This window comes from Cupressus sempervirens, chromosome 6 (assembly GCF_028749045.1).
Source record: "Cupressus sempervirens isolate cs-2001-9-10 chromosome 6, ASM2874904v1, whole genome shotgun sequence".
Classification (NCBI taxonomy): Eukaryota; Viridiplantae; Streptophyta; class Pinopsida; order Cupressales; family Cupressaceae; genus Cupressus; species Cupressus sempervirens.
Genome location: NC_143123.1, coordinates 39,881,817 through 39,905,473, shown reverse-complemented (window position 1 = coordinate 39,905,473; position 23,657 = coordinate 39,881,817). Strand labels below are relative to the sequence as shown.

Sequence of the window (23,657 nt, the reverse complement as noted above, 5' to 3'; positions counted from 1 at the left end):
CATCCGAAGGAGATATATAACTCGGACTTTCATCAAACATTTGGAAAAGAAGCATCAAATCGGGATCTTTTGGTGAAATTCCCAATTCACAAAACTTTTTATCAATTCCTTACGTGAAGGCATGATGTCTGAAGGTACTTCCCGAAAAATATCCACCATCCTTATAAACAAATGTGTCAATGTCTCGCCTTCATATCTTTCCAGATTGAAAAATGCATCTAAGGGGTGTATGTATTCTTCCTCCATGGTGTAACATAGATCCTTATCCTGATCATAGTACATATTGTCCATGTTAGATAATCAAATCATCTCCTTCTAAGTCCTCTCCCTCAGTAGAGTTACCAACTGAAATTTTATTCAATAGAGTTGCCACCTCTTTCGAGGAATGTATTGATCTTCCTGGGTTCTCACTTCTAGCCAAGTATGCTCTTAAACAAACTGATATAACTACCTTCTGATTTTGGTCTTACGAAATCTGAAACTCTGGGTAACTGCACAACACCTGTTGCGAGCAACTCCCCAGCAGAGTCACCAATCTGTTGGATCCCAAAACCGCAGATTGGAAATCCAAGAGCCTGCCACTTCTTTGGTAGGATCTCTCAATCAAGTTTTGGCCAACGAACGGAAATCGCTTAGACTCCCCTGCACTTCGGGCTCAACGACACCCAAGCGGGTAGACCTTCACCTTGAACACTGACTACTCAATTCAAGGGTTTTCTATAGCGAATTTAAACTTTGCGAGTTCCTCAGCTGGCAGTGTCCTTGAACTCAATCAGAATGAAACTGGATGCTGAGTATTTGGATAATTGAATGTTTTGTATAAATTTTGTAAATAATGGAATTGATGCTTGTAGAAAGAATATGTAGATTTTCTGACTTTAATAATAAAAAGAACAGTGCCTCTGCTCATCTGGGCGATAGAGTCAACTTCAATGAACTTTCACATACAACTTCGTAATGTTCAATGCACTTATATTGCCAACAATTTTAATAATCTAGATGTGACAGACCAATTATAATGCAATCTTAAATTAGTTCAGATTGAATTTTAACTCCTCTCGTAGGGAGACAAATTGGGTACAAATATGGAAATGATTTAATATATCACAATCTCTGTAATGATCAAATTCAAAATGCTAAATGATCATGTCCACTTATTTGACATTTAAATTGTATATAGAATTCCAAAAATATTTACAAAGGATGATTCGCCTGTAGTTTAAATCTCCAAGCCTTTAATAATAAACAAAGAACATTTTATTTTATTTTAAAAATAAAATAATGGACTTTATATCACAAAATCATAATAGAGCCCTTATTCCTCCACACAATAATAAAATAAAAATACTCCTTTAGAGTGTATGAATGTAATTGTTCGAATCTGTCCTTTTTTTAAAAACAAATCTCGTCTATATATATATATATATATATATTTTTATTTTTTTTTTAAAAGAGCTATGTCTTTTGGGAAAAGAGACATCTCTTATATCGTCATGAGATCTCTTTATTAAGCAAATATTATCACAATCTTATTTTGTTACGGCCGATTAATAAATATTATTAAGCTTTATTGGGCTCCTAAATTCTTTCTTTCTTTTATTAATCTGTCACTTTGATTATTGGCTTATGCACATCTCATGGTATCGAATGGAAATTGGAAAATAGTTTTCTCGGCTAAATACTGGATATTGCTTGTATGAATGGAGTCGTCTCAGATTTTGCCTGCTATATCATGCTAAAGCCAATAGATTTCTTCAGACTTTCAACTGAAGCTCCTCACGCAATTGGAATCCGACTCAACGCTTTAGTGCCCTCCGTAAAAGACTGCTCCCGATGCCTCTTGATGGTTGAGTCATATCAACATACACTATTATCGTTGTTTATTGGCATTAAAGACTGACCCATCTCCACTTCATTCCTGTGCAATACTTGGCAATGAAAGACTTTGATTCGGCTTTCTTTTATATCGCTGCTATGCATGTATTTTCGGTGAAGATTGCCTTGACTGTTCCAGACGCCTCAATATATCATCGTTGTTGCTGTTGGACGGATTTTTCAATTAGAATGTCGACTTGTATGTGTACAGGATTCTTTGTACTACATCTGAATATGCTTGTTTATGGAGCCACTGCCTGAAATTCTTGTGTGCATAACTGCAGTTGTCCATGATATTTTTGATTCTCTTTGGATTCCTCCTTGTAAAAACATATACTCCAGTTCTCTGGAGATTCTTCAATGCAAAATGAATAGGATATATATAATCTCCAAAACATTGCCTTTAATTTCATTTTATTGAACTTCCTATCTTATTATATTCATCCTTGATTATTGCCAACTGGTCAATTCCTCCAGATACACGCATACTCATCTTCATGGTTATCATTGTTCTTATTAAGAAACATTCAAATATAAGGTACTATCATCACCATGCTATAATAACCTGTATAGATGCATATTTACAGGACTGGAAGTAAAAACTTTATCACTATACTGTGGTTCAAAACTAGATGTTGCCTTTGTGATATTGTTTGAACCTACTATAGATATGTGTCGTGGTTCTTGGTGTTTTCATTAACATAGTAATCATCTCCTGTCAGCAATGTTTTCACAGGGTCTTTTGATCTTCAAGAGAAATGAATATCTCTCTCATATAAAAGTGCCTCATGTGGTTATAGCTCAGGGAGGCTAAATTGCTTCACACAGTTCGCAAGAGATGCAATGCTCCTCTACCTTTGAATCATTTTTCTTCACTTTAACAGAATGTTCATATGTCTCTTCCTTTGTGACTTTCATTTATTTTATTGCTTTAATGATTTCATCCTCTCTCGTTTTCATATTGGCACCATTAAACAATAGTCATTGGGTATTTCTTATATATAGATAGATAGAGTTGTCTTCCTTTCACGTTATATTTTCTTTAGAAATATCATGACTATGAATCTTTGTGCTCTCCCTTCATCCCTGTTGGGTAGCTGTTATTGTGTTGAGGTTTGATTGGGATTTTCCATTTCCTTTATTATAAATGAGGCTTAATTTTTGCAAAAATTTAGGTTCCATCATGTGGAACTGCAAGCCTATGTCTTCTCCAATGGAGACTAATCTACATAAACTTAAAGAAGCTGCAGTAGAATCACCCTCCATAGATTCTACTCTCTAAAGATCGATAATTGGGTCCCTTATGTACTTGGTGAATACAAGACTTGATATATGCTATGTTGTTTAACGCCTTAAGTCAGTTTATGAGTGACCCAAAGGAGATTCACCTAGTTGCAGTCAAACACATTATGAGACACTTACAAGGCACTCTTAACGTTGGGCTCAAATATGAGAAAGTCGACTTGTATTTTCATGGATTCATTGACTCTGATTGGGGTGGAAGTGTTAAAGACAGAAAAAGTACTTCAGGATGTTGCTTCAGTTTAGGATCAACAATGATATCTTGGATATGCAAAAAACAATCTTCAGTAGCACAAAGTTCCACAGAAGCTGAATACATTGTAGCAGCGATGGCCTCTCGAGAAGCAATTTGGCTTAGAAAGTTACTTGTGGGATTATTTGGTCAAGCCATGAATCCTACGATTATTCATTGTGATAATCAAAGTTCCATCAAGTTTTTGGTGAGTCCAGTTTTCTGTGACAGGTCCAAGCATATTGAAATTCCTTACCATTATGTAAGAGATATGGTAGACAGAAATACTGTAAAATTAGAATACATTTACATTGCAGATCAAACAGCAGACATTCTCACCAAACCTCTCTCTAGAGTGAAGATAGATCACTTTAGGAAAAGACTTGGTATGGTTGAATTGTAATTCATTTGTATCCTTTAAATTATTAATAAAATAATTTTATTGTCAGGCTATTGACTGTTATGGGCTCCACCATTTGCATTCATTATTTTAGAGGTGACTATCTTTGAGATAATGAATACTTGTATAAAAGACATTATGAGAGATGATGATTTCTTAGATAATGTATTGAACAATAGAGAACTACTGTTAGATCTAGGTGAGTTCAAGATCATTTGTGACAAGCATTTCTATGCGTATGAATCACAACTTGGATAAAGGAAGAATTTATTCTTCGAACTTTATCCTGTGTTCTGGTAGATCTTAACATAGGATCAAGTTGTGATATAGGATTGCCGGTACCTATGAGTCATAACCTAGATAAATGAAGAATTTAACCATTCTTCGGATTTTATCTTGTGTGTATTGCATTACATGTGATACTGACATCACTAGTATAAGTGATAAGTCATATCACAAGATGGTTATATGACTCAGTATCATGTGTTTCATGATATCACTTGCTCAAAATATTCAGATAGATATAAAGTATCAATCTATGCTTATTCATCGTAATTGATGATGCTAGATATGTTATCTCTCAGTATGATTATAAAGTTAATAGGGAGTGTTAAATTTCTAACAGTGATATTCATACTGGTCTGTGTGTGCAGACCACACATTAATCTTCTCTCCTTGTATACCATTCTAAGGCATTATATGCATTACACTTGCCAAATAGGATGGGCGGCGATCCTTGGAAATAACCTTGTTATGCACTAACTATAACTATTTAGTTATGTTAGTTAATACATTTGTTATTTCCTATTGAGCGCCGATTTCTACAAGTGAAGTGTGGGCCGAACTAGAGAGGGCAATGTCCCTTTAAGGGACATGCCTTTTGGTCATGGTATAAGAGGTGGGTGTGATTGAAGTTTAAGGACACACAACACATTAAGTCTGCTCCTTAAATCAATTCTACCCTAAGACAAATTGCAGAAATTATAAGCATTTCCAGAATTATATTATTTCATTCAAACAAGACTGTTTATTGAAGATTATTTACAGCAGACCTATAAAGGTACAATATAAGTTTGATTCACTTAAGAATTTGCAGAAACTTTACACCTTCCTCGACAATTTGCATCTATATTTGTGTGATCCTTGTATACTTGAGTATGGGATCAAATTGGCTTTTATTTGATGATGTTATTCTATCTTTGAAGTTTATTTAACTAAGGGTGTGTGATACAAGTTTTCAAATCTGTAAAAATCTTGGAATTCTTGGGCTTTTCATTTTGCCAATTGTTGTCGCTTAGTATTCAGTCCAAGCCCAAATTAGTCTCATATTTATGGTTGGAACTATTTCAGGTCTATGCTAAAAGAAAAACAATATGAAAAAGATACCGTGTCAGGACAGACAGTACACACATGCCTGTTCACCCAAGCAAGACTAACTAGTAATATGTGCTACAATCATTACTATTAAAAAGTAAAAATATTCTTGAGTTGGTCCTAGAATCAAAGTGTAGCACAAAAATATTCAACAATCTCTTAAATTTCCCTTTCAAAAACACTAATAGTCTTAGTCAAGAGTCTTTGTACTTAAAATTATTGGTTTGTTCTAATCGCTGTATTTGTCGAGGATAACCATACTTTTATGTCTAGCATCCATATCTAAGGCCATTTGCATAGTGCTAACAATGTTGTCAACTTGTCAGCAAGAAGAACAAAATTGACCTAGGAAGACCATAAATATTTTCTGAGTCTTGTACTTAAAATGTGCCACACATAATGTAAATAGCCATATCATTTGTATTGGATACAATTGTTTCAATATTGTTATGGAATATTGTTCCATTAAGAAATAAAGTTATTTTTCCATGAAACAACTCTTTGGAATGAAAGGAGAGATATAAAATGATTATTATGACCTTTTGGTTAAAAATGGGATTAATACAAAATATTTATAAGATCTCGGAAGAAAAAATTAAAATTGTATTTATTAACTAACTAGGAAAGGACACCTTTCTGTGGGTGGGTTCTGAAAGGGTGGGCTGGTTTAGAAACCACACCTTGAAAGCATTTATGTGAAATAGAAGGTATGAAGACCACTCAAGGAAGAAGATGGTTTGGTGGGTTATGAGCGTTAAAGAAGGGACACAGACTTTGTCCAACCCAGAGTATAGAGTTCAGGGCTTGTTGATCAATTGCTTTCTTGTGCATGTTGACTGGTTTCTCTAATACATGTGTTGCACATAGTGAGCAGTTTCTCTGTTACATATGTTCTGAATAGGAATTGTATCCTACTACAGTGTGGCATGGCTATGAGAGATAAATCACTAAAATCTTTCTAGGGTGAGACTAACCATTCCAAGTGTCATGATTTAGATAAGCATTGACCTTGTTGTTTATTAAAAGATACACTAATCAAGGTGAAGTTATTCTAATGAATTTTGTCTAAAGATGTCATTTCTTCCCTTTAGATCACGTTCATGTTGTTGAGTGGCAATTTATTAGTCCCTGCCTTATATAAGGCAGGGAACTAATGTTCCCGATAGCCCCGCCCTATCAATTTTTGCGTAACAAGCTATGTCATGTTGTAAAGTTCGTAAGGTCGAATTTCAAATATTAATAATGATATATTAATTCTGATTTTCCCATTGGTCAGCCATTAATTTCCTGGGGTTTATTTTGATTTTGGTAGATGGAAAATCTGAAAATTAGAAGGCGGTGCTAACGAAGTTTCCAGATCCTCTTCGAATTCAGGCCCACAATATTCACCCTCTGAAATGACTCGCTTCTCCGCACTCATTTCATTCGGACGCCCCATCGCGCATATGAACACAACACACCCCTTCGCCATTTATGTCTGGAAGATCACGTGCAACATTCCCGACCCCAGTTGGATAATTTTTTTCATGTATTTCGAGTCTATGCTGATCCTTTTTCTTGTTGGTTCAGATATTCACCCTTCTTAATTCAAACCCTTACTGGACTGCTCAACTGCTAAAAAAATAGCATTTCCAGAAACAACGCCTTTGAACCACACAATCGGAAGCACCTCACATTTGAACAACACAATTTTTGCCACCAATCTGTGTGACTCGCTGCTAGACATTTATATATTCATTTTGTCATTACATTATATAATCTTAAAATCTCATTGCTGTGACATTTTTGAGACTATTACATAACAACTAGAAAAGCTCTTAAACACTAGAGTAGATAGAAAATGGAGCAGATCTACTATGAAATATCATACGAATTTGACAAATGCGAGGTTTTGCTTGACCTTCAATTGGGCGCTCTCCTCGTACAAATGAGGGAGAACATTTGCAAAGTTCCAATTTCTTCTCCGTGTTGCATACATCAAAACCATCTTATACTAACTAGCGAAATTCTTACCTGGCATGTATAAATTTGAGATTGGTTTTCAGGGAGCATTCTAAGAACTTATAAGAGAGTAATTTTTCCAACTGTGACATTGTTCTCAGACAGTTTTTTCACACAATATTGGTGGTTTTTCATTTTGCAGCTTAAAATTATTCTTGTAAAGACGAGCTTATGCATCTTTAGACAGATGTAGGCAGTTGTATAGTTGTGGCAAATTGCTAATGAAAAATCATGAGCCTGATTGACCTCAGAAGACATGTGGCTGTAACTTCAAAAAGTATTTATCACATTCTATACTGTGGTCTGAACTATTATTACCACACTGTTGTTCATTTTTATTAAAAACATGATATCGAGATTTTAGTTTATTTTAAAGTTTAATAGTATATTAATTCAAACTATATTTTAAGATACAATTTGCTTGTTGAAAAGTTTGAAATAAAATTAGAGAATTTAAAAAATATAAAACAAGGTTTTATGATATTTTTATTATTTTTCGTTTAAGTAAAATTTTTTGCACTCAATAAATTTCATTTATTAGAATATTAAACTTTGATAAAATACAATGAAAAGTGTAAATGAATAAATAAATTTTATATTTTTTATAATGTTATAATTGTGAATAAGATTTTGAAATTCTCAGATTAAAATAGTTTGACCTTACTTCAGTTATGCTTAGTTTTTAACACTTAATTTTGCTTTCCTATGATTTTTGACTTTTGGAGTTCCATTAAGATAAAAGTTTCCTTAAACATAGTTTCAAAGAAAATAACATGACAAAAATCTGTTTCAGGGTTTATGTCTAAAGTTAATGACGTTCTTTGGTCAAATCAATTAACAAAATGTTTGTGTAGAGTGCTTGAAACACCACTCCCATTTCCAACGAACTTATGCATTGGCAGATGGCATACACAAAGGTATGGGTAGATGTCACATGGTCGCTTGATTTGCTACAAAGTTCCAAACAAATGCAATGGAAAATGCAAACAAAAGTTTCTCAACCTTTGTCTTCTTGCCTTAAAAATGGGGAAATCAGATTTATCGAACAAATTTGTGGGCATTGCTTAAAGTACATGTGATGGGGATTTGTCAGATATCATAGATAGAAATGCTTGGTGAAAAATGAATGCAAAATGTGAAAGTTATGAGCAGAAGAAGAATATTCAAACATCAATTTTTATTTAAACAATGTTTATGATACTAGAAAAATTCATAGAAAACAAAGTCATGCACCAATGGTTAGAAGCAAGAATTTATTTACAAAATAAGTATTTAGAATTACTAAACCAAATGTTAACTTATAACATTATCTTATCAATGCTGAAATATTTACTTCAATACCAATTAAGACATTAGTTCTAGATGGGGTTATGAAAAAATAAATTAATATATGTTATTATATAAACACATGTTCTCAATCCTATATCTTTGGTTTGAACTAATGAATTTATGATTTCTTATATCAAAAAGTTACATTAAACTATTAGAAAATTTGACAACTACCAAAGAATTTTTATAATCTACTTTCTACTGCTTAGAAGGCAGGGACTCCAGCTCAACCAGAGCTCTTGTTTATTAATATGCTTGAGTTTTAAGCTAGTTAATATTGATAAACAAGCATTTTTATGCATTTATCCTAAATTATACATACACTTTATAATATTTAACCTTACGTAATGTGATATATAAAACCATTGTTATACAAAGTTGACTCAGATATATTAAACCTATCCAATTGTATACTCGAGAGAAAAGTAGCATTGCAAATACCATACTAAAACATATCGTCTATTTTTATTTCATTTAGTAAAGATAACACAAGGATGGTCATCATATATCAATGTGTGAACATAAAAGAGCTTATTTTGAAGACTGGATGGAATTGTCCTGGTACCTGATACTGTGCAATCACTCTCCCTTCTCTTGTTTCCCCTTATCATCTCACCAAGCTGTTGGTTCAAGCTAACTTTCACAATTATTTCATCAATGTTCTTTGTCTTTTGTTCAAATGAAAGCTGCTTTTCTTCAAGTAATGCCTCATACTTGTTTTTGAGATCTTCAAACTCCTGTTGAAACTGGGCTTTGATCTGTGCAGACTGCAAAATTGAAATTGAATGATCTTGAACTCAGAAACTGTTTCTAAATGCAGGGATCCTAATTAGCTAATTACAAACAGGACCTAGGAAGACAAATTAAAAAAACCAAAAGTTTAATAACTGATTCATGCAATTAGATAGCCAATAGAAAACAAGGCGTGAAAGCAGATCAATACTTCCTAACCAGCAAACCATCAAAGCTTGAAAAAAAAATACCTCTTCTTCATGCAGAGTTTTAATCCTTTCATTCTCCTTTTTCAGCCTGCCCATCTCATGTAAAAGAGGATCAGTGAGGTTTTGTTGTAGTAATCTTGAGGATGCTGTTGCCCCAATCTGCCTAGAATTGTAAACAAATGGAACAGAGGGTGAGAGATTTGATGTTAAACTCGCTGTAGATGGTTCAGTTGTAACTGCAACAGTTGACCCAACTTCCATTATGGTACTCTGATTCGGTTCTGATGGTGTGATAGGCATGGCTACCTGGTCAGCACCTGAAGTATGATGCAGGTGATGCGACTGGTTTTGTATTTCTGACATGTTCATGTAATTGCACTCTAGATCCTGGGTTGAATGCAAATTATTAGCAAAGCTTGAAAAGTCACAAGATTGCTGACTTTGTTCCCTAAATACTACTGAAGTATTTGGCAGACAGTGCTGGCCGGAACTTGAATGCTTAGGCTGCCCTTCTTTTAGAAAACTGGGCTCACCACCTTGTGAACGTTGATCTATATGCAATTCTGAAGAGATTTGACATGGACCAATCACTCCAATTTGCAGAAGCTCCCCCGACGGTGCATGTGAAATATCTGTAGGTAAGTGCAAAGTTACTCCAGAACTGAGTTGTGACACTGTATCAGCAGTTGTCAGTTCAAACTTAACTCTTGAACAGGGTTGTGGGGAAATTTTGTCAGCATTTGGTTCCGAATTAACTCGAGAACTGGGGTGTGATAATGTTCTCTCAGCAGTTGTGTCCTTTACAATGGAACTGCATCTTCTATTTTCTTCCTCACTGATAGAAGTTTGCCTGACCCTTAGATGTTCAGATCCACTTGACAAATGTTGACTGAGTTCGTTGTCCTTTTGTGCACTGTTTCTTTCTTTCTCTGCAAGTTTCACACTCTTTTCTGTATTAGAAATAAAGGCAATCCTGGAACTATCCATTGTCTTATTTTTCTTTTTATTCTTTCCAGAGACTTCATCCAATTCTGTCTGCCCTGATTGCTGTTTCAGAACAGAGGCATTTATAAATTCCTGTCTTTCTGCACACATTCTATCTGCCATCAAACTGGGATGTTTAATAGCCAGATCATTCTGCTCTTGAGATTCCATAATATGTTGAGGATCACGTTCAGAATCTGCAATACCATGCTGATTGGGCACATCAACATGTTTCCTCGTGATGGAAATAAGTCTCTCTGCATGCAAGTTCCTTTCCTCCTGAACTGGAATTCCAACACTTGGTTGCCTCAGATAATCACGTCGGCTGGTAGTGCCTAAAGTACAATTTACCTGTACTCTTTCAATTTGATGACCATCTAATCCAGTTGAATTGTACGGAGTAACTACAGGATGAGCTGCTCTGGACTGGATTAATTGTGTGGAGCGGTCATCATTTGAAACTTTGTCATCCTTCAAGCATGTCCCTTCTGTATTCTTCTCGTTCATGGAATCTATAGATGAAAAGACATTTCTATTGCAAGGATGTCCTACTGTGGATGGTATTCTGATTTTTTTCAGTGTCGGAAACTTCTGGCATAATTTCTCATACACTAAATCAACTTCTTGCCTTGAGCATTCAAAGTGTAACTGTGATTTGGCAGATTCAAGTGAAGATTCTATGTCCACTGCATGCTTCAAGCAATTGGCTGCTGCGAGACACTAGAAATAAGACCATGCTCAGATAATATTAGATTTAAAATGACACTTGAGAGGAAATAGTGCTTTGAACATCAAAATGAAATTCATTAATAAGTCAAGAGCCAGAACTTGATGGATAGAAAGTGTTAAAACAAAGGAAGAAATTATATTTATTACAAGATAATGGTCATTGCATTGCGGTCAGAAATTCATTTGTTACCAAAAATTAATGAGCACTTTATAAAGTCCATTATTAAATAGTAAATAGTAAATACCATGACTAACTGTGTGTAGATTGGATGGGAATGGCGCAAATTCTGAAAAATTCCATTGATTAAAAGTTCATGTAATTATCCATAAATCAATGGTACACTGTTTGAAAGGAAGTTTTCCCAGCCTAAAACCAGAATATTACGAAGCATTGGTCTTTGAACGGGCTAGCAAGCAAAGGCAATCCATAAATGCAGACCTAAGGGGGAGGCAACCATTCAGCTTGTGTCAAAGCTTAGATATGATAAATTGTCTTATTTAACAGCAATATAGATAGAGAAAACACATAAATAATCTTCAACTATATCTTGAGATTGTTGATCATAGTGGACTGAAGTTTACATGACAGTTACCATACCAAGGATATTTCCACAGCTTGTGCTAAGGCAATCTTTTTAATAGGATAATGAAATTTGTTCATCACATGGGAATGAAACTGCTCTGCCATCTTCGTAACTTCATCCTGTTCCAAAATGAACAATTTTGCAATTAGAAAATGATTCTACTTTAGGGTGCCAGATTGCAACACAAATTTGATATAAGCCTACAAAACATTCAGAAGAAAATTTTTAGTTAGATAAGATAATGCAAATAGCTTCTGGATTCGATTGTGTCAAAAAAAATTAGCATCAGCGTTTCAGATCACACTGTGTGATCCATCATCATGATGAGAGACACAAGGATAGTAAAGAAAGAATATGATAAGATAAGATAAATAAGTAATGTCCAACAGGAGAGCACAAACGGATCTAAGGGACTGCAAAGAGTACAACAGGGCTGCAGCCAACTACGGGAACACCAAACGGTGTCCATGGAAAGAACAAAACAAGAAAGCAAAAAGCAAGGAGACAAATCAAGAGGAAAGAAGAGCCTAAGTACTTCCCGCAGGCAAGAAGCAACCAAGAACCGAAGGATAAGGCCTGAGGCGAAGGCGAGTACAAGTCCCGGGCTGCCTAGAATAAAATGTCATTAACTTAACACATAATTTATGAAGTAATGAGAAGAAACAAATAAAATTATAGTGTAGTTATGACAAATTTGGATTCAAGTGATTAAAAACAATTCACTCTCCAAAATATGCAGGCATGTTAAGTATAAACTTACAGAATACTATATATCATAGCACTGAAGACACAGTAATTCTAGGAGCATCTTTTATTTATTATACTTAATTGTAAATCTTAATTTGTTTCTTCAATTGTATTTTGAGCTCCTAGAGTGGTACCACTAATAGATTCAGGCTAAAGAGGGATTTGCTTTTCCCTGAAAGGAAAATAAATTAAATCTGGTGCAATATTGTACCACTTAAATTAACAGAATGGAGTTTTTGAATGTGCAAAATCCAAAATGCATCACAAAAATAAGCATTCTACTTTCTAATTTTATCCAAGAGATTTGCCAAATGATAAGGATTTTTCAGAAAGTAGGACACTTTTCAAGTAGTTGGAGTTTACACAAATCAACATGGTTTACATAGTTACACCTATTAAAAGTCTTACTGTGAGAACTTCAAAATCAATCCAGTATTATTTTGTAGACTGGTCAAAATTCTAAAATTTTATAATAAGGCAAACAGAACGACGCTAAGAGTTTCACATATTACTTTGAGCAACTTTGCTCAATAGCAGACTTGAATATAATTTTTTGTCAATAAGAAAACAATTTATCATAAGAAAGTGATTTATGCTGATCTAAAATTATAGCAAAGCAAAGCTTAATGGCTATGGCTCTGCACTTTGGGAGTGGATGTGTCTCATCTTGCTTTTTCTCTATTGTAATATACATCTTAAATTTTAATTCTGTTTCTAACCATAAATATACTAATGAAGTACTAAGAACCTTAAGAAGTTTCATGCTTAAAATTATAACAAAGAGCGACTTTTGTGATTGTTACTATCTATAAATCTGGTTTTGCCTAGGACACTGGTTTAACTTGTACAGCTCAAGAAAGACACTAGGTGAACCCAAGGACAACCTACCAGATCCCCATGAAGAAAAAAGCATTTAAAAATATTTAAGAAAAAATAGAAAGAAGGAAAAAAACATAATGCAACCTAAGTAAGTGATTTACATGTCAGTTATAACATACAAAACAAAAAGCATTAGAACATTCCTATCTATCATTTCTCACTCACTCAAAACTCCATTTCTAGTTCTACAAATTATCCAAGGCTAGGGAGATCAAAAAGCTTGCATCAAGGAGAATATTCGTTCAGGGAAAGGATCTTTTACTTTTAATTTTTATAAAATTTCTTTCCAAGCTTTGCAAGAGCTATTATATTCTAACCTGTTTTCTATTATTTTTACTCTCTTTCTTTAACAAGTAATGGTCATCTAGGATTAAACATATTGTACCAAGTTTTTTTTCTGATGTTTTCTTATTTTAAAATAATTTAAAATAGTTGGAAGCTCCGACTTTGTGGATGAAGTGATAGCTAGGAATTTCAAAGTCAACTAGTTTTCATTTCCTTGGCAACACATGAAAGGACTGCACAACTTATTAGAAGCACAGATTATCTTTGGCCATGCAACAAGTGCCAGAACAAGTATATCAGCACATCAAAGGATACGTCATCAAAAAAAAAAAACCAATTTTTTCGATTTTTTGAAAATCATTGACCAAAATGAATTTTCCCCCAGAATATTTTTTAAAAGGTTTCAATAATAGTGAGAAAAATGCAAAAAATCACCCAGGAAACACATTTACTATTTACCAACTTCTTGTGATACCCTAACCAAATGAGATTGCTATTTAATTGGATTTTTTCATTGAATTTTAGCGTCGAATTGAAGCTCTAGCCACTGGACATGGTTCACCACCAAAGATTCACCATATTTCATCAGGTTGCTGAAGTGAACTGCAGTTAGGTGGCCATGAATGGACATATATTTCTAACAGCTGTTAAGAACTTTAAAATAAAGGCACATTCTTTGGTATGGTTCTACATTTGATGTAAGGACATTAACAAGGAATGATTAAGAGATGTTTTGTTTTTTTTCTAAGAATGATTTGTCGTTTTCCTCTTGGTATTCCACACCATCATAGACATAAATAATAAGACATCTACCTGATTTTTTTAACATATCTGAACTTTCTAAGAGAACTAGCCAATAGTAAACATAAAAAGCCAGATCAAACTGAAATAAAATTTTATTGGCTTGACATCAACCTAACGAGGTTTGTTTTCTTGGAATTATTGTCATTGCAACTATTGAAAAGAATTTTAATATTTCAATTGTCAACAATAATACCAAGGTGGTATAGGTCATAGTTTACAAACTCTACGTGTACTCTCCAAGTTGCCAAGTACTCTTTGAATTATTGTGATTGCAACTATTGAAAAGAATTTTAACATTTCAATTGTCAACAATAATACCAAGGTGGTATAGATCACAGTTTACAAACTCTATGTGTACTCTCCAAGTTGCCAAGTACTCTCTATTTATTTTCCTTGGCAAAGTTTCACAAGTTTTAACTCTTGCACTTTTATGGACACAAAAAATGTTGGTTAAAATGTTGATGCAGGTAAACACTAGTTAAATTAAGTTTTCACATGTTTTCTCTATAAAACCATGTGTTTTCTCTTTCAAGATGCAGATTTTTTATTTTATTGATTTTGCAATTCAATTTTACAAACAAAAATGTTTTTATAAGAAATTTTAATTTTCAGTGCTTGCTAGGTTGCCAAGTTTTTTCCCAGCTGAAAATTTTAGGCTTGCCGAGTACTCTCTGAGACCGAGACTGTGAATTATGGTTTAAATTATTGGGGTTAGGTTAGAAAAAATTTCCTTTTCTGACCCTAACAAAGTGCTATAATTTGGAGCTTCAATTTGACATTGACCATCACAATTTAATGACAAGCAGGTAGACATACATAATAACATATAGACATTGTGCAACAGGAAGTAGAATGGTTCATATCAGAAAGAAAAAAAAAAACTTGTAGTGCTGACAAAAATGAGCTGTACCAATATTTATGTCAAAATAAAGGATTGCTTTGGTTATGATTAATTTTCCTGAATATTATGCAGGCTTTATGTTTTGTTAATTTGTGAAACTCACTGCCTAAATGCATGCCTGTCAATTGTTAGGGAACTACATTCCATTTAGATTAAGTCATATACATGGAGGTTTAGAATGCAATCAAGGAGTATAATAATAGTACACTCATGCTTCTGACGTGTAGCATAGCATTCCATGCATGCTAAATAGGTCAGGAAAACAAATATATGCCTGGTAGATAAACATAGTTTTGGACATTAAATTTGCTACTGATGCATGTCTGTATTCAATACGGCATATCTCAAATCCAAATGAAGATGCTTTTCACTATTTCTGAGCACAGGAAATAATATATGTCCACTGTTCTTAAATATCTGCTAAAGAGCGTGCCTCAGATCCGTGTACAAATTGATTTCTGAACTGCATTGGCTCTCTCTATAAGTATTTCAAGTACTGATGGAGCTACAATCTACTTACAAAGCATTTCAGAGCTGGTATATTATCTATATATTTATTTCTTCTTCACACATTCTGGATTTCAAGGAATGATGAATGACTTTGACTGCTGCAACCTATTCACCTCCTTGAAATCATTATTATTCATTGGTTTCTCTGAAGATCAAGGTTAAGAATTTATTGCTAATTCACTTCTGGGACAGTTTATTCTGAGAAGTTCTATAGTGTGAAGAGTTTCATTAGTTAAAGCTCATTAGCTATGTTATCTCCATTCATATGATTTTCATTTCTCAAGTTGATTTTTGCAAGCACTCTCATTCTCAAATCAGTATAACTGAGACTTCCGACAACAATATGAAGATTTGTTTACTTGTGAACTTAAACAAATTTGTGATTAAATTAAAATTTGGGTCCAAATCCTTCAGGGAACTTACAGTGGTATAAGAGCTATGTATCCCGCCAGCCCGAAGGGTCAGTAATGGGAAAATATATTTTGAAGTTTTATCAATCTTGAGGAAAAAAGTGACAATATATAATGCACCTTTATTAGAATGCATGTCAGAATCGAAACAATATGTTCAAAGAAGTGAGGAGATATAGAAAAATTGAGTGAGCATCCTAAGAGGTTGAGTGCCCTTTTTTCAGCTTAAAAGAGAAGAGAGGTTGATTCTTCCAGGGCAAGAATTCTTAAAGATGGCAAAAATAAACAAAGTGGACAAAATTTGTGTTTCTCTTGCAAATGGCCCTCAGAGTTGAATCACCTAGGTTGCAGGGTTCAGACCCTGCTAGCCAAGTCCGGGCAGGGTCCTTTCCATGGACTGTGGCTCCTCGAGGATCTTGCCAGGACTCGCCACGAGCCTGCAAGGACCCGGGAGGACCACTACATATCCTGTGCAGAACCTCAAGGATCCACAGCCCCTGAGCCCAAAAAGTATGTTAAAAACACAAAAGACAATATTTTATTATGGTACAGCTCATACAAATATATATATATATATATATGTATGTATGTATGTATGTATGTATGTATGTATGTATACGTGTGTGTATATATATATGCATATATGTACATACACACACACACACATATGTTGGGTGGATATTTTGCAATCGACAATTTATGCAAATTCAGTCGCAAAATAGGTAGACCAGCCACAACACATAAGACAGTCTCTCCTACCTTTAAGGGAAGGCTCCCCCGTCTCACCATTCCTTGGATCAACTCAAGGTAAGCAAGAAGTGAAGAGATGCGTTATAGGGTATTACTAATATTCTTCCCTCTTTCTTTCAGAAAAGAATCCACTTACGCACAAAGCGAGTAAGGGACAAGTTGAATATCTTACACTACAATTCTATCTAAAAGTTGGAAACAGTGATACCAATACCAAACAACAACTCAGAAGCTGATTGAGATTGTATCGGCTTAGATCTATGTCTAGTTTTATCTATTCTATAAGAAAAATCTCTACCATTGAGGTGCACAGACTTCCAAAAGTAGAGAATTTCTAACTAATTTGCATGAATTTAAGACAATAATATAAGCTATAGTCACAACCTCTAGTCTTGTATTACCACAATTGTTCCCAGTCACAACTTCGGCTCCAATTATTTCTTATATTCACCATGCCTTATTTAAACATACAATAATAACATGAACGAGAGATAATAGAAACAAATCACAGTCATAGCTTTCAATTTGTTCTATCGCAATTGTTTCTAGTCATAGCTTAGAATCCAATTGCCTCTTTCTATTCACTTTTCTTTCAAATTTGCACTACACAAGCACAATTATGCTTGCACAAGTTTGACAGAGCTCTCTTGCATATAATAAAAGATGATTTTTACAATGAGGGGCACTCCTTATATAGAAAAATGGAGTGAGAAAAAGGTAGGAGAAACTCAACCACCATGACTAAGTCAAACTAAGAAAGAAGATTTATTAGATTAAATGATTGAAGGTTCGTGTCATCGGATTACATGTAATCTATCTTTTGCAACTACAAAGATGAAAATGCTCTTGAAGAAAAAGTTGAAACTGCTAAATCAATCCTAGCGATTATCAGCAAAGGCTTTGTTCTTGATGATACAATCGTGCATGATCGTCAAATCGGGAGTCCCTATATTTTGTGCCACTCTATTCTCTTTGATAAATTGCCATTTGTCTTTTGAAAACTCGATGTGATCAAGTTGTGAATTCTCCTTTGTCAGATTTACACATTCTGGAACTTCTGACACTTTGAAAACCTTTTCAATGTGGCTAGGATGTAAACCCAGAACAACTTTCCCATCAACATCTTCAGTTTATTTATTTTTTGGATCAAAATGCTTGGTGCATTCCCACACAAACTCAAGTTCTTTGGCAGCCATTGGGAAAGTGGAGAACAAATGCATTATTGCTTCTTTTGATTCAAAGCATATCTTCTCAACAGGATCTCTATGTTTTGAAGAAATTCTGACATATCTTTACTTGAAGAATTCACTGCAACATGAGAATTCCGAAGAGGGAAAATATCTTTTAATGGGATTGAATCCATGAGGTTTTCAAGATTTGAACAATGATGGAAAACATGGAGGATAAGTGTTCTAGGTATGATTTAGATACCTTTTGAACACTTTAGGAGGCTGGAAATGAATGGAACAACTTGAATTTTGGGCAAAATGGACAAAATCGGGGTTTGGATGGTTGATTGCATTTGGGCAAAATGGGGTTTTTGTTTTGGATGGCTAGGAATGTGAGCTGGAAGCATATGGATGTGTGTAAAATAAGAGTTTGTTTTTAAAAATGTGTTTTTTTACCAAAATCAGGTTTAGGAGATGCAATTACATGTGGTAAAAACTCATCATTTTTACTTGGTGTAAATATGTAATCGGGTTTGTAGAATGTGATTACAAATGTAGGAATATGGAGTTTAAATGATGGCTTGGATACGATACTTGCATTCTTTTAGGGAAGATCAACTTTTCTTCATAAACAAACCAAAAACAAAAGTATTTACAAAAACAAAGAAAAGAAGAGAAAAACATACCTCTTGCTTTGACTCAAACTTTGGCAAACTCCAAAAATTCACTTTGCATGTAATTTTGTTTTTGAGGTTGAAGAGCTTTTGCATTTGCAAGATAATAAAAGTTCAAACTTGTTAAATAACTTAATGCAAAAAACTAGGGTTGCATTTGAACAAATGGATAACAAAGAGCCAAAGAATGTAGCAAATTAGCAAAACAAGCAAGAAATTGCAAGCAAAACCGAATCCTCACACTTACTTGGAGATCGATGAGCAATATTTTGAAGAAGTTAGAATGAACTTGTTCTCTCCAAAATCAGGTTCTCCAAGTATGTTTGCATGCAATGACCAAAAGCCTTTGAAAGACTCAAACCTTAGCTACAAATTGGGTTTAGAAGATGCAAATGCATGTGGTTAACCTTGCAAATGTTGTTGCAAAAGAAATCCTAAGTGCAGATCGCACTTGTTGAAGGATTTCAATGTTTGAAAACGTCTCCCTTTGGCAAATCGTAGTCTCCAACTTCTATAGTATGTGCATGTGTTTGATGCAAATAAATTAAAGAGTTTCTTTCCTTATAAGCTGCTAGGTAAAACTGTGATCTAAAAGCCCTTTAAGATGGTTGCTTTTTATTTAGGAGAGAAAAATTGGGTTTACAATAGCTCTTTAGATGTACCGTTTTCTTTGGAATGCCCAAAATTGGGTTTAGAAAGCCCAAACACATGTAAAATGGGCAAGACGAATGCATAAAATTCATGTTGCAACCAAAATCGGGTTCTCCAAGAGCAAATGCATGTGCCATCTTTTATGCAAACACATTCCTTCAAGGTAAATCGGGTTTGTGAGAGGTTTTTGCATGTCATGTTTTCATCTTTAAAGACAAAAACAGGTTTAGAGAAAGCTTTTGCATGTCACATTTTCACCTTATAAGCCAAAAAAGGGTGAAGAGAAGGCTTTTGCATGTATAAAATATGCATTGGCAATGCACAAGTTCAAACGCTTTTCTTCAAGGAGCAAAAACAGGTTCTCTAGGCCCTATTACATGTCATGTGTTTGCTTGTAGAGAAAAATAGGTTCTGCAAGCCCAAATGCATGTGTAAAAGGTCAATGCAAATGCATGTTTTTGAGTTAGAAGCCACAACTGGGTTCTCTAGATGCATTTACATGAGACGTTTTTGGATGCAAAAGCAAAATCGGGTTTGGAAACCTCAAATGCAAGTTTAAAATGTGCAAGGCAAAGTGATGAAACTCATCTATAGACCAAAATTGGGTTTAGAAGAGCCCATTGCATGTAACGTTTTCATGCCTTGCATTTACATGTATTTTGCCCAAAACTCCACCTCCAAGCCAAAATTGGGTTCTCTAGGAGTGATTGCATGTTTTAAATATGCAATGCATTTGCATGTCCTAGCCAAAATTGTGTTCATTTGGATGCATTACATGTATTTCATTTCAAAAATAACATGTAATGGAGTTGCATCACTTAAATTTTATATTTAGCACATGTCTAATTTTAATATCACTTGAAGGGGTCAAATACATATTTACACTACATATTATGTGCAAATATGTTCAAAAAGTAACATTTCACTTAAATGTAAATCTCAACATTAAATTAGACTATAAAGTGCATAAAGTCCACTTGAGAGAAATTAAAAAGCAACACAACATCAAATTATAACATAAAGTGCACTATAATGACTTTAATCACTTAACTGATAAATTTAAAGTGATAAAGTAACTTAAAAACATAACAGAAAGTCATTTTAAGTTATATTTTTCAAGAAGTACAGCTCAACATTAGAATATAAGGCCAATATTTTAAATATGGTATTGAGCTTGGAGAACCCACTTTTTAGGCACTTAAACCTTGATATCTTTTGACTAATAACACCGATTAAGCCCCAAGACATATCAAATGGAAGGAAAAACCAAAAGCAAGAGATTGAAGAAAACTAAAAAACTAAAATGATCTAAACAAACACTCAAAAATGCAAAAGGGACTTTGAAGGCCTCAAAAATCAAGTATAGGCTGATAAATTGAAAAAACATAAAAGACTTGATGAGAGCCTTCAATAGAAAGATTCATTATATGAATTGGGAACAATCGTTTGATCAATCTTGGCCAACCAAATAGTGAATTATCTCAGAGAAATGTGAAACTTAATTGGAAAAGTTTTGTACCGTTACCTACATTTTGTGGTGACAAAACGGAGGACAACTATATATATATATATATATGCCAAAATTTAAGCCAAGCTGAGCCTTAATTAAGCCCATAAGTAATTTGTGGGTATATACTATATATTATATCAAATTACAGTTTACTAGTGGCACTATAAATAGATGCAATCAGCAGAAATGGTATAACAGTACCATTAGATAAATACATTTTGATACAATTTAAAATTAAATGGTACAACTCATATATATATATATATATTCAAGCCCACCATTAATAAAATAAAATGTGACACTAAATATCAATAGCAATTGAGTTATCCACATCTAACACAAAGCTGATTTAAAATATCACACCAAATTGTAATATATATTGAATAATTGGAGACCACATTAGCAATCAAGCCTAGTACTAAATATTGTTTCTCTTATTTTTTATACGAAATTGTTTATTTGCCCAAACCCACGAACCCATACCCCAATCTGAACCCAAACCCAAACAGGCAACTTAGTGAATCACCAATGCATAGGTGAACACTGAAAAAGTTACAAAAGGAAAAACTAGAAAATAAAAATAAGAAGATTTTCTATCTACTTCTAGAAATTTCCTGCTCTCGTTTGAGGAGGTCCATGAGGAAATACAAGTAAAAGGAATTGTTCCTAATAGTTTTAATGTTTCAGATGGGAATTAATGAAGGAAAAGCTCTTTGGCTTCACAAGCAAAACATCTACTTCCATATACAAGGAGTTCAATACAAGTTTTCTTCAAAATGATCATTTGAACAAGGAAGCTGATCTTAAAGATGAGATTGTGTATTTATGTGCATCCCTGAGTAAAGATGCAAATAGTAATGTCGAATCTGAAGTTAAGTCATCTAAAGAAGTATGGACCAATGATGAGGAACATAGGCTGCAGCAGAATGACACAATTAGCTCTAAGGAGAAAGGAGCAATCGTTGTTTCAAGTAAAGATTGCACAAGTTTCTTTGTGGGCAAGTTGGAGGTTATGCTTCACAACACCGGTGAATGATGGTTTCCCTTGATGATTCTGTGGTAAATGATGGTTTCCCTTGATGATTCTATGTGTGATCCCAACGTTGCCTTAGTGCTTGTCTTAACGTTTTTCAGTGAACTTGAGTGCCAAAGTCACATGAAACCTGTGCCACTTTTAAGGGAGCAGTTTATGTACCAATAACCACTCAACAGTGTGATTTTTAAACTAATTACCACTCAACAGTATGATTTTAAACTAAGTTTGATGCCCCTTTGGATTGGCTGCACCACGTAAAATATGCACCTATCAATGCTTACTTATATCCTTTGTTTGGCAAAGATCACCAACTGTCTTGCCACCCCAAATACTATTCGAGACCAGGTTTGCAACATAAAATAGAACTAAGCTTCCTTGCCTTTTAAAGGCTTTAGGTATGACATTGTTCATTTAAGTATTCACCACCTTTAATGGGATTTAAACTAGCTTGGCTCCTCAAATTGTATGCCCTTCCTCATCTGAGAACAATCTGAAAAATATGTTCTGATAAAGTAGACCAGAGCCTGATAACTTTGCAAATAAATAGGAGGGAAAACCTGGATACCATTAGTAACATGACATAAATGACCCGATTAACAACTATAAACTTGAGCAAATGCAAGCTTGTGTAGAGGAGCGACAACAGAGGGTTTCATTTGGAGACACGTTTCTCAAATGGAAGAAATTTACCTCCAGTATCTGACTTGCCAGCAGCCTTCATCTGAAACTAAGAGCCCCACCCACCTCCTCCCCAAATGTAACACTTTTTGTATGGTTAGTGGGACAAACAAGATCCCCATGCACAACAAGTTATTTGAGAAAGACTTTCATTGTCTCAATGCAGAAGAATCCATAGATTACCTCATGCTGCATTGGTCCTGTTTACAGAAAATTTGACAGGCTCTTTAGAGAAAACCAAAGATAATTTGGACTGTTTATTTCAGTCTCAGAGATCACTTATGCAATTTGACCAGTTTCCACACCCCTCTTAAATTTTTACATAAAGTTTCCCTTCGCTGTGCACTGGAGGATTTGGTTGCAACTCAACAGTAGAAATTTTACTGACAGGATCCCCCTTGCCAATTCTATAATTTGTGCATCATTATCATTGCCCTGTTCTTTCAGTGGTGAATTCTTCCTTTTCCCATAGTCGTTGCTTTAGTCCTGGTTGACATACTTAAAATGGCTTTCGTGACAAACAGCCAGAATCTGGAAGTTGGAGGTTACTACCAAATACTGATCCAGTGATGCCTCAATAATTGTAGAAAAGATTGCGAACTTCTAAACATTGCTGCAGAAATTCAGATTGTTAGAATATTTTGATTGCATTATCTTTTGCTACTGTAACAAGAAAGAGACCGGTTTGCAGATAGATTTACAAATGAATTTATTTGCTGCTTTCCTTTCATATAAAAAAAAAAGAGTGATATGCTAAACGAGAGGGATTAAGCTTCTTTGACTAAACAAGATTGTCTGCCTTTTGTATTCATCCTAAGCCCGATTTTCACCCACCTTCTACGTCACATTTAGTACTATTTATTCTTTACAGTATGTTGATTTTTCATATCATTGCTCAGAAA

General features: G+C 34.3%; 1 protein-coding gene across 4 annotated transcripts in view; it reads right to left on the bottom strand.

The window, feature by feature from the left end:
* Positions 1–23,657, bottom strand: part of LOC149551008 (uncharacterized) — a 159,708-nt gene that overhangs the window by 18,385 nt on the left and 117,666 nt on the right. For all 4 annotated transcript variants that reach the window (XM_089786570.1, XM_089786567.1, XM_089786568.1 and 1 more), the window contains 3 exons: positions 11,766–11,870; positions 9,497–11,158; positions 9,079–9,280 (listed from right to left, as the gene is read on the bottom strand). In XM_089786570.1, the coding sequence (XP_089642696.1) occupies positions 9,079–9,280; positions 9,497–11,158; positions 11,766–11,870 (1,969 nt within the window). The remainder of the gene's footprint in view (positions 1–9,078; positions 9,281–9,496; positions 11,159–11,765; positions 11,871–23,657) is intronic.